The sequence below is a fragment of the Oryzias melastigma genome, linkage group LG20, assembly GCF_002922805.2.
Source record: "Oryzias melastigma strain HK-1 linkage group LG20, ASM292280v2, whole genome shotgun sequence".
Taxonomy (NCBI): domain Eukaryota; kingdom Metazoa; phylum Chordata; class Actinopteri; order Beloniformes; family Adrianichthyidae; genus Oryzias; species Oryzias melastigma.
The window spans coordinates 5,582,861-5,596,028 of record NC_050531.1 but is presented as its reverse complement, the minus strand read 5'-3'; the positions used below and the strand labels follow the sequence as shown (position 1 = coordinate 5,596,028).

Here is a 13,168-nt window from a genome sequence, read left to right as displayed (position 1 = left end):
AAAAAAAAATAAGAAGAAATTGTCCTCTCAAACTGTTAGTAAAGTCCCACTCCGATCATCTTTGGATCAATTTCAAAAGCCTTCCCAGAGTTCTTTTAGTTATGATGCTGTTTTCAGCCAAAAAAAAAAAATCTGTCTCGTTTTCTAGGACATAGTTTCTCCAGAGCGGCGGTAGTTCATTAGAGTGTTCAATAAATGTTCATCCTGTTCGGTCCGTGACCTCAGGTGTGTTTTGGCCCCTTGTGTGGTGAGTTTGACACCCCTGTTCTAATGTGATCCGACTTCCTGGTTTTTATTAAAGCAGCTGAGAGGATGAACCAGCATGTGTGGTCCTGCTGCATAAACAGAAAGCATGTTAAATCTGACTGGGGGGGGTGTTCATGCAGAGCTAGGGAGGATAAACACAGCCATTAAGAAATATTTTCTAATTCGAATTTCATCTGCTGCATAAATAATCTTCATGCCCTGGAAATGTAGACATTCCCAGCATTGCATTCAATCCTCAGATTTAAAGTTGAATTATTTTAGGTGGTTTGGGGCTGCAGGGAAAACATTTTGCAAGATTTTTTTTTTTAACTTCCCTGGTTGGGATGAGCTAAAACAAATAAATTTAAACATTTTATTTCCAAAAGAGCTTGTAAAACTACTTTCATGAAAGTAAATGCATAAAAAAAAATCTGCTTTATTATGTTACGCAGCAGCATCAACAAACATTTGACTGAAAGACTAATATCTGCTCTGTAGACCTGATTCCATCTGCAAATCCTACAACACATTCGTCTTTAGTTGAACGAAGAAAAAAAAAACGGAGGTTGCCATGACAACCTTAACTCTGCATTATGCGCGAGGCTGAGGAGGGACTTTGAACAGAGTTAGTGAAACCCACAGAGGAGCCTCGGTGGGAAAATTAAAGAAGCTCTGAAACTCTCAGATCAGTCACACCGGCTGGAGCTGCTCGGGGTGAACCCCTCGATAAATGACTCGTTAAGGGCTTGTTCTCCACCGCCACGCTCAACGCCGTCACACTCCAGCTGACTACAGACACCACACTGATACCGAGGTCTGTCATTTAGACATCATCCTGATAGAAGGTTAAAGGTCTCTCCCACTCCAGAGTTCCATCATTAAATCTTTTCTTTAAGATAACAAAAAGAAATATGAAAACTGGAACATTTGCTGATTCAATTTAATTAAAACTAAGATTACATGCTAAAAAATGCTGCACTGCACCAGTCCTGATGAGCAAGCAGAAGGGACATCTGTTCTCCTGAAGGAAGGACTTCCTGTAAATGCAAAGGTCCAGCAAAACCTTCTTCCCTCAGTCCAACACCTCTTCTCACTTCCAGAAGCAACTTTTAAAGACAGCTTTTGTAAGTAACAAGCTAGCTTAACTAACCACTTGGTCGACAAGGTTGTGTCTGAATTCCCTCACTATTTTACAGGGCTACAGTTAGCCATCTCTGAAAACGTCCTCTGAAACTACGCAGGTTCTTGAACGCATGTTTAGCCCATGGTGTTCACATTGGACAAGCAGGGAGGGGCTTCTTTTTCTACCATTTTAGTCCACATCTACCACCTACTGTTGCAGAGGCTAAGTACAAAATGTTGAAGCCGTGCAAGTCTTGCTCCGATTTTTTTTCTTTTGCCGCCATAATTCTAGTCATGCATGAACCCAATTGTTAATTTAACCTCCAGTTATCAATTTTAAGACTGTTTGTACCTCTAATTAGAAAGGATGTCATCCATACATCACAAATCAGTCTCTGATTGGTCAAAGTTCAACTTGAAAAGTACGTTTAATAGCCGCACATTTCGTGCATGGAGCTCAGAAACGATCATAAAAACTGAACGCTAGAGCCCGAAACGGACGTTAACAGACTTTTCACTGGAAGCTTGACATGAGTAAGCTAGCGTCAAACGCTGCTGTAGCTAGCCACCATGCTAGCTGCCTAACCTTAAAGGAGTTCTGTCCTCACAGAGGACATTGAGACTGCAGGAGCTCCATCGTCTGAGCACTCTGTGCTTCTCATCTGGTCTGCAACATACCGAGGATTATCACCCCCTGGAATTTACTAGGTGAGCAAGCAGCAACTCTCAAAACCCGTCTGTCAATCGAGTGATCATATCCTCTCAGTACGATGGACAAAAGCTCCTCAAGGCAAAGACAGTTGACGTTTCCTGAGTGAAACCTGGTCATAGAACTATCTATATGCCAAAAACGCCTTCCTCAAGGGACCGGCACTGAAGTGGGCAGCATGGTGGAGAGTTAAAGCTCTGCAGGTGTCTCATTTACACCTGACACGACTTTGAGGAGCCCCCACCTGTCCCTAAGGTTGATGGATTGACTGAAAGTAGCATCTCTGAATATCCCTTCTCTTCACATGTTCTGCAATATATGATAAAAAACATAAAGGAGGGAGTTATAAGATACTATAAAGTCTGTAGCTTCGACTGCTCCTCAGATATGTGTTAAGTCAGTTTTATCGGCATGCGTGGATGGAGGTTTGGTGCGGGGGCAGCGCAGCAGCAGCCTGAACAAGAACTGAATTCAGAGCATGCTGATTTACCATCTGCAGCAACACTCCGGCTCCGTGTGCCCGACGACATGTGGGCGGCCACATGAGGAACATGCTTTAACACACCAGAGTCAAGTTATCACCAAGTCACCCAAAGTGGAAGTCTTTGCCATGAAAATACCAAAGAATTAAATTACTAGTTTCTACGTGTTCTTTAGAAATCTTCAGGTTTAATGTCCAGTTTGAAGGTGCTTCTGCAAACACAAGTGAAGACCTTTAGATGTTCTCGTGTGAGCATGCTCAGATGTTTGAAGAAGCCACCATAACAGCTGAAGAAAAGAAAATCAGAGAGAGGCCTTCAGATTCTTTACCAGACAGCAATCAAAGGTTACAAATTCAACTGTGAAACCATCTTTCTGCTCAGCTGTTCGTCTTCAAGTAATTGAAACAGTAATTAGCAAAGAAAAACAAGGTCATTTACAATAAAAACTGAAGTGTTTGCATAAAAGGAAAATCCTAAAAAGGATAAGACAGTAGCTGCTATAAAATAGGTTTGCAGAAATGAAAAGACAAACACGAAGAAACAAGGAGACGAGAAAAATCAAAATTCATCCACTGAATTCAGAATCACACATGTGGTTTAAGTTTAAGACACTCATCTTTGTTCATCAAATTGGAAAATTAAAAAACAAAATCGCAATAAATCTGCAGCATTTCAACCATATTTTAAAAATAAATAAAGCAGAAAGTCCCTTCTCCGTTTCCTCTTCATTGTATTTATTTTAAAATCTTAAAGTTTACACTCCATTACGCATGCACTAATATAAACACACACATTCAAATTAAATGCTGAATAAACACAGAGAAACTTAAGATTACAACAAACACGACAAAAGCTCCTTAATTCTAAATCATCTTTGGGATTATCCCAATGAAAACAAATCGGTAAACTAGTCAATGTGTACATTTCAATGTTTTAAGTCGCTAGCACATTTGAACATCTTACCAACATCAAAAAAGCATGTTTGTCTTGTTTTTTAAGAAGGCAATTGTGCTAAAATACAATAATGAATTCATGTTAATTTATTAAAATGGTATAAAAGTTTAGAGTAGACATGGGCGATATTGGTATCGGACAATATTTGCATAATTTGAGTTCATAGGTATCGGACCGATACTAAAAAAAATCCACAGATATTTTTCTGACTGTTTCTGACACTTCTATTTACAGTCATAGTCAGCAATTGTTTATACTGTTTTCATCATTTTTAAAGTGATACATGAGATCATATTTTGTATTTTAAAAAAGTCTAGTATAACGCGATTGTAAAAAAAAAAAAAAAGTCGTGCATTTCTATTAAAGAAACAAAAAGCAAATCTAGACTCGGTGTTATTGTAGACTCTTAAATATCAGCAAATATTGGTTCTCAGCATCGGCCGCAAAAAATGATATGGGCCCATCCCTAGTTTAGAGTTCCACTCCGATCATTTTTTATTTATTTTAAAAGCATTCCCAGTTGTCTTTTAATTATGATTCAACTAATTTTAGCCAACATTTAAAAAATTGCATTGTTTTCTAGGATGTAGTTTCAAGTAGTTCATGTAAAAATTCCTCTGAGTTGTGGGAGGAGGCAGAGTAAAGCCACCCGCACTTCCCATTATCACTCAGTTTACACTCCCTCCCACTAGCTAACAGACTAAAATGTCCAGCAATGTTGGAGCTATCCGGCTGAACAGCTTTGAGCCAGTTTGGACGAGGAAAACAAAGATATTAATGGATCTGAGCAGAGCCCGCCCACTGCATTTGTGACATCACAGTTACAATCTTTTCCAAACAGCACCTTTTCGTCTTCTCCTGATTCACAACGATTTGAATAAATACTCAAAGATTCCATTTTAAATCTTAAATGTCTTAGTTTATCATCAGAAAAATGCCATAAAAACACAGTATTCATCACTTTCCATGTGAAGGCGTTGTTTTTTTAATGGCTCGGCAGCGAATAAAAAAGGGGCGAGAACTTTTCTCCACGGAGTGACTCAAGTATGTCATCAAATCACCTCTGATCTGCCAATGAACAAGAGCCGACATGCAGAAGCAATGGAAGGAGAGAAGAGACTGCCTGCTATGAAGAGACAACCCCAAGCAAGGCCATCAACTCACTTCTGCAGTAAACGTTCACTTTTTACACCTGATTTTCTCCAGATTGAGAAAAAAAAAAGTTAGATTTTATTAAACCATCAAATGATCAAAGTGATTTTGCTGGAACAAAGTACTGGGCAGAACTGCACAGACAGCAATAGGACTCTGAAACGATCAATGCAGCTTTTCTGCAGAGACAAAGTCAGCAGAACCCGAGAATGCTCATTTTACTTTTGGAAAACACCATCTGCAAAAATAAATCTGCAAACATATGCATGGAATCGTCTCATTTTTGCAGAGACCAACGCTAAGCTTCCATTTAAGGTTACACAATAAGCCACGTTAATGCGTCCATTTGCTTAAAAACATGCAGCTTTAGACTAAGACGTTTTAGCAACAGAAATAATCTGCTGTGCGGGTGAAGTTTCCGCTCGTTTTCTGAAAGGAACATCAGGTGTTCTAGGAAAATGTTCACACACAACAAGAAATAAACATGTGAGAGGCAATGAAGCTCAACGTTTGTGTCATAACCATCTACAGAGAAGAACACACATTTTTAAACGCACCACAAACAGCATTCACGTCAGAAACAGTCGAGTCACGATCAAATGATGAATCAACGCTTATCCTTTACTTTTAGATCTGAGCTGCACATTTCATTATATGGAGGCAGAAAGTGGAAAATTCCACCCCATGGTGGCAATGCATACAAAAAAAGACTATTTGTACAGAGTGTGTAGAGTGACACTGTCAAAGTCATTTTTACTTTCTAAGAAGGGGTTCATGCCTGAATGTACCTGCATGTCTGTGCATGCAGCTAAACTCAGATTTATGGAGAATTCAGAGCGCCAAGCTCCTTCGTTTTAGTTTTGCTCTGAGGACGAAGCAAAATTTAGGAAAACCAAATAGGACTTTTGTCTTTTTGCTTTCAGGTTTTGACACAAAAATCAGACGAGTTAATGTTGGTTGAACAAGTTTGACCTCGTCTGACTGAAACACCAGCCTGGAGTTGATTTATTTCCCAATCAAAACCGAGAACAGGTAAAACCAACATGTAATACAAGACTTTTCTAAAGAGAAATTCAAATATGAAAAGGTTGAAGAGTTAGGAGATTTTTTACACTTTTAGCAGTTAAGTTTTCCAAAATAAAAGACTCAATTCATACATTCTACCTACAATTTATTACAGCCGTACCACATATGGTCAACCACAGAAGCCAGTTCACTGTTAGAAAAAAAATCCAGACACGTCTCAAAAGTACGAGAATAAAAGCTTTAGAAATGTATATATTTGAATGCACTTTGAGGACCTTGAGAAACTTCTTTTTTTCTCAGAGAAGACAATGAGAGCTTTTACGGTCTAATTACACAACACGTGGTGTGTAAGTTTGTCTTTTTGGGAGTTTCACTTCCACTTTTGAGCACTTTTTTTTTCAAAGACCCAAACTTTTTCCTTTAATGGTTCTGAGGTAAAAGAATATGAACATCCCAGATTTGACTAAAACAAGGCCAATATCTAGATAAATAGATTATAAGTGGTGCGCGAGTCACAAAGTTTGTTTACATGCACACTATGTACATTTGATTAAAATCGGATTTGAGTTTTTAACTTGATTTAATCATTTTAACAGAAAGATAAAATAAAAAAAATCAAAATAATGACAATTTTATGGTCAAATTTATATTAGCATTCAAATATTTTTTCACATTTACATTTCTTTTCATTATTTTTACCATTAAGCTGGGCTAAAAATGTTTAAAAATGAAAAAAAAAGTGAAAAACAAAAAAAGCAAAACACTTTAAAAACTCAACCTATTAAGACAAACATTTTGATTATAAATTATATAAAAAAACATGTAAATATATCAGAACTAAGTATTTTTACCTTTTTTGTTATGTAAAAAGCAAAATGAAGAACATTTTAAATAACACAATATTAACAGTGTGAAGAATATTAATAAATATTAAGACTGCCACAATTAGTCAACTAATCAACTATTAAAATAGTCGACAACTACTATAATAAAATATTATTTGTTACTTTATACTATGAGGAGCGCGAGTGTAGCAAAGTTGAAAGTTATAGCAGCCTTATGCTAGATGTTCGGACTATTTTGGCATCTAATAAAAGGTTTTAAGGCTAATTTGGAGTTTATATAATATTTCAGCTACATGCTAGCTTTTTGGCTAATTTAGGATTTTTCCGTTTTTTAGGCTAATTTGGAGTTTAGCTTATATTTTATTTTATATTTCAGCTGGCTATCAGCTTCAGCGATTTTAGCTATCAATTTCAGTATATTTAGCTATCAGCACTAGCATCTTTTGTAGCTAAATTCAGCTAACAGCATTCACATTAGCATTATAGAAGGTAATGCTATTTATATAGTTTTTAGTTAGTTTAAAGTTAATAATAGTTAGGATATGTGCTTTACGTCCAGTTTGCGCATGACCCGATTAGTCGACGAATCTGAAAAAAGAAATTAATGATTAGGAGACTTAAAATAATGGTTTGTGGCAAATTAATATTAAACACTATTAATAAATTAAATATTTTAATATATTATTTTGACTCATTTTTCAATGTATACAATAAAAGCAAATAATTTTTATTATGAAGAAGCGGAAGTGTTATTTCCTTAATAAACCCCCTAAATAGTGAGAATAAAACTTCCGCCCCTTCATAATAAAGTTCCCTAAAGCCTTTTATTACAGGACCAATATTGTGAAGGATTACCGTCAAATCGCGGTAAATTCCTCCCATATGCAGCGATCAAAGTACAACCCCATCAAAGGCACAGCAGCCCCACACAGCCCAGCTGTCACTGTGTGCATTTCCTCTCATGATGCATCATTTGCTGCCTGAAGGCGAGCTAACTCAACCCGGGACGAGTTTAACCCGTGCTGGCTCGAATGAGGGCAAACGCGGCCGCGAGGGGAGACGGCGGTCAAGCGGGCTCGCGCCTCCGGCCAAATAAAGGAACGTAATGCTAGCAGTGTAGCAGCTCCGGGGAAAGAAAAAACAAAAACGGGAAGTTAACGGTCCCCACAGGCGGCTACAATAAGTTCCACTACATCGAAATATTTAAATTAATTTACTTTTACATGAACGCCTTTGTGACTCATTTGTGTTCCCTCCGGGGAGGAAAATATCAAATTCAAAGAAAAGCTTTGAGGAGCCGGTGGGTATATAACGGCGGCGAGAAGCCGGAAAGAGGCCCAAAGAAAAAGTCGTAATTTAAAATCACTACTAATTTGTATTTATTTTTTCTTACCGTGATGCTCGAGAAACAGTGAGGAGGAGGTCTGGACACCACGCTGAAAGCAGCGGTAACGGAGAAGAAAAGCGATGTGCTGCAGTTTCCGGGTTACTTATCCAGCGTCACTGTGGCCGGGAGGGCAGCTCGGTTTGCTCAGCCGCACAGTACGGGGAGGGGCGGCGCTACCGTGCGCAGTCTCACATCCTACGGAGAAGACCCGCCCTCTCCAGCCGGGTCATCTGCAGTACTCCAACGTTCACTTCTATCAGATTACTGCTGAAGTGTGCTCTAAATAAATCTTCCCATTGCTGTGGTCAGGATTTATTCACTTATGTTAGGACCTGGGATTTTAAATCATCTCTAGATGCATTTTCAAGTGTTTTTTTGTAGTTATTTTTATGAGTTTTTTTAATGTATAATGAAGGATAATATATTTAATACCTTGAATAAAATGAAAATTAAACTTATCTATACCAATTACCTAAGCTAAAATTCAAACCAGTAATTTAAAATGAGAGAATCTGATTAATAAAATGTAAACAAATAAATATAAATACACATATAAGTTATTTAAAGAGCACAGTGCATTCCAAGAACCATTTATTTGTATTTTTCATTACACATTTTGGAAATATGCCATATCTATTTTTATTAAATTACAGTTCAAGAAGATTTTGGTTTAAAAATTACTAATTCGATTTGATTACAGACAAAAAATGTTAATTGTTATAAAAACTATGACAGACAGCACGTTTAAATTTTAAATAAGTGCTCAGTTAGTGATTTTCTGGTAGAAATTAGTCTAAAAAGTGAAAATATTTAACCACATAAAAATATAAAACTAAAAAAAGCAGATTTTACTTTGTCACGCATTCACATATATTTTAAAAAAGGGCTCTGACATTATATTTTTTTTACAAAAGTGAGTCAAATCCATATGTTTAATACAGCCATTTGATATTACATTTCAAAAAAGTGTGTTTATGTGTATTTTTTAGCTTTCCTATAAAATCTAAATAGTTTTTGCTGTGAAAAGCCTAAATTATTATATTAATTTGAGGCTTGTTGTTAAAAAATGATATTAAACTAACAGTAAAGTTCAATGAAAGAAGATAAACTTCCATAATAACAGACCTTTTCCATTTTGTCTGATCAGAGAACCTACTTATTAACTCACGTTCAAAGGCTCCAGCATTTAGATGAAACACTTGCTGGTAACCTGAGATCATCAGCTGATCCAGACTGGAAAGCTCGAGAGGAACAACATCAGGCTCAACCTTTTCTTTTCATTTATTACATGAATACTAGAAATTCTCCTCGTTTCATTGGTACTGTCTTTGTTTCAGATCAGACTGAAACCAATCAAGTGTAATCAAGCTGCACACCTGTCTCCAGTTATCTACTGCCTATAAAGGAGATCCAAACTCCTGTAGCTGACCATTTGGAAGCACATTTTGAAAAAGCAAGTTTCATTGTAATTCAAGACTTACTCCTATTCACCTGCATTTATGGCGAAGGAGAAGGTTCACGTCAACGTGGTAGTCATCGGTCACGTCGACAGTGGCAAGTCCACCACCACCGGACACCTGGTCTACAAATGTGGAGGCATTGATCCGAGAAAACTGGAGAAATTTGAGAAGGCCGCAGCTCAGGTAAGACATGGAATCTAAGCAGGTGGGTAATGAGTGAGTTAAACCTCCTTTTAATTGGCTTCTACAGCTGGGGAAGGGTTCCTTCAAGTTTGCCTGGGTTCTGGACAAACTCAAAGCTGAGAGGGAGCGTGGGATCACCATTGACATCTCCCTCCTGAAGTTCAACACTCAGAAGTACAGCATGACTATCATTGATGCTCCAGGGCACAGAGACTTCATCAAGAACATGATCACTGGAACATCACAGGTAAATATCATCTTATCTGTGACTTCTCTTGAATTGGATCTCTAATTGGGTTCTGTTCCAGGCCGACGTGGCCCTCCTGGTGGTGTCTGCAGCCAAAGGGGAGTTTGAAGCGGGCGTTTCCAGGAGCGGTCAGACCAGAGAGCACGCCCTGCTGGCCTACACGCTGGGGGTCAAGCAAATCATCGTCTGCGTGAACAAGATGGATCTGACCGAGCCGCCTTACAGCCAGAAGCGCTACGAGGAAGTGGTGCGCGGCGTGGGCGGCTTCCTGAGGAAGATTGGCTACGACACCAACGCCGTGCCCTTCGTTCCGATTTCAGGATGGACCGGGGAGAACATGATCAGTGTGACCCAGAAGGTCAGGAGGGGTTGCAGAGTGGTGTCTGAATTGCTGCTGCCACAATTATTTTAATAGTAGAATATCATCGATTATTTTTACTCGACTAATCGGGTCATGCGAAAACTGGATGTAAAGCCCACATCTTAACCATCTTTAGCTTTAAGCTAACTAAAAACTAGATGCATGGCATTAACCTGCAATAATGCTAGTGTGAATGCTGTAAACTGAATTTAGCTGCTTAAGGTGGTAGTGCTGATAGCTGAAGATGCTGAAATTGATAGCCAGCTTAAATATTACCCAATTGAAAAATTGGCTTAAAGGAAAAAAAAATAGCATGTAGCTAAAAACATTAGCTAAACTCAGAAATGGCCTAAAGTCCTAAATTAGCCAAAATAGCTAGTATGTAGCTAAAATTTTAGCTAAACTCCAAAATAGCCTAAGGTCCTAATTTAGTCAGAGCTACCATGTAGCTGAAAGATTAGCTAAAGGGAAATCCTAAATTGCCCAAAAATAGCTAGCATGTAGCTGAACTATTGGCTGAACGTCAACATTTCCAAAAAAACTAAAATCCTAAATTTGCCAAAATAGCTAGCATGTAGTCAAAATAAAAGCTAAACTCCAAAATGGCCTAAACTAAAATCCTAAATTAGCCACAATGGCTACCATGTAGCTAAAAGATCGGCTAAACCATAATCCTAAACTAGTCAAAAATAGCTAGCATGTAGCTGAACTATTATCTAAACCTCAAAATTTCCAAATGACTAAAATCTTAAATTTGCCAAAATAGCTAGCATGTAGCTGAACTATTAGCTAAAGCTCAAAATTTCCAAATGACTAAAATCCTAAATTTGCCAAAATAGCTAGCATGTAGCTGAAATATTAGCTAAAAACGTTGATAAATGCTAAAATAGTCCAAAAAGCTAGCATAATAAATGACTCAACTTTACTACTCTCAGACTCCATGTAGTATAAAGTAACAACTTGTCAACTTTTCGATTAATACTAGCCGACTAATCATTGCAGCCCTAAACTTGACGTTTGTGCAGATGCCGTGGTACCAAGGATGGAAGATTCGTCGGCGGGAAGGGCCTTCAAGTGGGAAGACTCTTCTTGAAGTTCTGGACTCCATTCAGCCTCCAGTGAGAACGATCAACAAACCTCTTCGGTTACCTCTGCAGGATGTCTACAAAATTGGAGGTAACCACCAATCCTGTTTAAAGATGTTTTATTCTAAAGCTTGTCCATCCTAATGAGCTGTTTCCCCCTTCAGGAGTTGGGACTGTGCCAGTTGGGAAGATTGAGACGGGCGTCCTCAAACCCGGCATGACCTTAGTGTTTTCTCCAGCCAAGCTCACCGCAGAGGTCAAGTCGATTGAGATGCACCACCAGGGCCTGCAGACGGCTCTGCCGGGGCACAACGTCGGCTTCAACATCAAAAACGTGTCCGTCAAGAACCTGCGTCGTGGAGATGTGGCGGGCAACGCCCAGCAGGATCCTCCTTCAGATGTTCGCAGCTTTGAAGCTCAGGTATGATAGACATGTTCTCTCATCAGTCTAGAACCAAACTAACTCCAACTCGTGAAGGTGATCGTCCTGAACCATCCTGGGAAGATCAAAGCCGGATACTCTCCGGTCCTGGACTGCCACACGGCTCACGTCACATGCCGCTTCACCGAGCTGAAGGAGAAACTGGACCGGCGCACCGGCAAGAAGCTGGAGGACCAGCCGCAGACGCTGGTGTCTGGAGACGCCGCCACGGTCAAACTGGTTCCAGTGAAGCCCATGTGTGTGGAGAGCTTCTTCACATACCCTCCTTTAGGTAGAGTACACCACACCCCACCATGGTTTCATCATTCCTGTGGGTCATGTCTGAATTTGTCTGCAGGTCGCTTTGCTGCCAGAGACCTGAAGCAGACGGTGGCTGTGGGAGTCATCAAGTCTGTGGAGAAGGACCAAGGGTCCAAAACCCAGAAGGCTCCAGTCTCTAAATGAGTTGACGTCAAGTGTTCTGTAAATACTGCAACATTTTATTTATTTTTTCCAATGAATTTTAGTTTGTTTAAAATGTATAATTTGTCTACAGAAGATGCAGTTTGTGTAGTTTTGTTCGTTAAAACAAAAATAAAACTAGTTTGAAGAACTTCGTGTTTGTGGTGTGGTGGAAGAGATTTCAAAATAAAAGTGTAGGAAATGTGGAAAAACTCAGGTGACTAAAAACTACGAGTGATCCAAATAAATTTTACTTTGATAGAATAATTGGGAAATTTTGAAAAGTAAGACATTTTTTCTGAAATTTTAGGATGTGTAAACATATTAAAGCTACAAAAGTTCTAAACTAAACTGTGGTAAAAGGTCAAATTTGGAATTTTAAAACATTTCCTTAATGGAATGGTAGAATATTGCATTTCCAAACATTTTCCCCTAAATGATAAGTTTCTCTTAGAATAGAGCAAACTTAAGGTTTAAAAGTACACACCTATGAAAAGAAACAGTAAAATGTGTTTGACAATCATCACCAGTTAAATTTAAACCCAGACTAGATCTTGAATTTCTTGACCAAAATTTAAATTGTGCTTTTTTTTTGTCCTTGAAGGATCTCAATTAAACTAACTTGAGCCCCAAGATGAGAATTTACAACTATTCAGAACCTTAAGCACATTTTTATTTATAATTTTCTGGTGAAATTCCATTTACAAAATTTACATGACACTATATTATCCATGATTCCTTATAGATCTAATTTTGAAAAACAAAATCGACATACTCTAACAAGGAAAAGGTTCTCAACAGTCTTTGTGTGTATTTAACCCCCTAATTGTCATTGTCTCTGTATTTTACACTGTAAATATTGATTTTCTTTGTGTATACTTGCACTTTTTTCAACAAACTTCAAATAAAATAAAGATTGTAACAAGTTTGCAGTAGTCTAAAATGAATTTAGGGCTTTTTTTCAAAGTAAAATGCTTTATTTTCTAAATTATAAATACCCTTTAAGGATGTGCTGAAGTGAGAGTA

At 38.2% G+C, this 13,168-nt stretch overlaps 2 protein-coding genes across 6 annotated transcripts in view; one reads left to right on the top strand and one right to left on the bottom strand.

The window, feature by feature from the left end:
• Window positions 1-9,236, bottom strand: part of fam49bb (family with sequence similarity 49 member Bb) — a 37,937-nt gene extending 28,701 nt beyond the window's left edge. For 2 of the 5 annotated variants that reach the window (XM_024280114.2, XM_024280113.2), the window contains exon 1: window positions 9,092-9,236. The gene's annotated coding sequence lies outside the window, so the exon portion shown is untranslated. Of the gene's footprint in view, window positions 1-7,929; window positions 8,070-9,091 lie in introns of those variants that run through there. The other 3 variants (XM_024280112.1, XM_024280110.1, XM_024280115.1) reach the window with 2 other exon arrangements.
• Window positions 9,237-9,333: 97 nt separating this feature from the next.
• Window positions 9,334-12,293, top strand: si:dkey-37o8.1 (uncharacterized protein LOC407641 homolog). The gene is made up of 7 exons (XM_024280109.2): window positions 9,334-9,566; window positions 9,634-9,813; window positions 9,875-10,171; window positions 11,200-11,350; window positions 11,424-11,680; window positions 11,738-11,972; window positions 12,039-12,293. The coding sequence occupies exons 1-7, from the start codon at window positions 9,423-9,425 to the stop codon at window positions 12,143-12,145; spliced, it is 1,371 nt and encodes a 456-aa protein (XP_024135877.1). The 5' UTR covers window positions 9,334-9,422; the 3' UTR covers window positions 12,146-12,293.
• The last annotated feature ends 875 nt before the right edge of the window (window positions 12,294-13,168 follow it).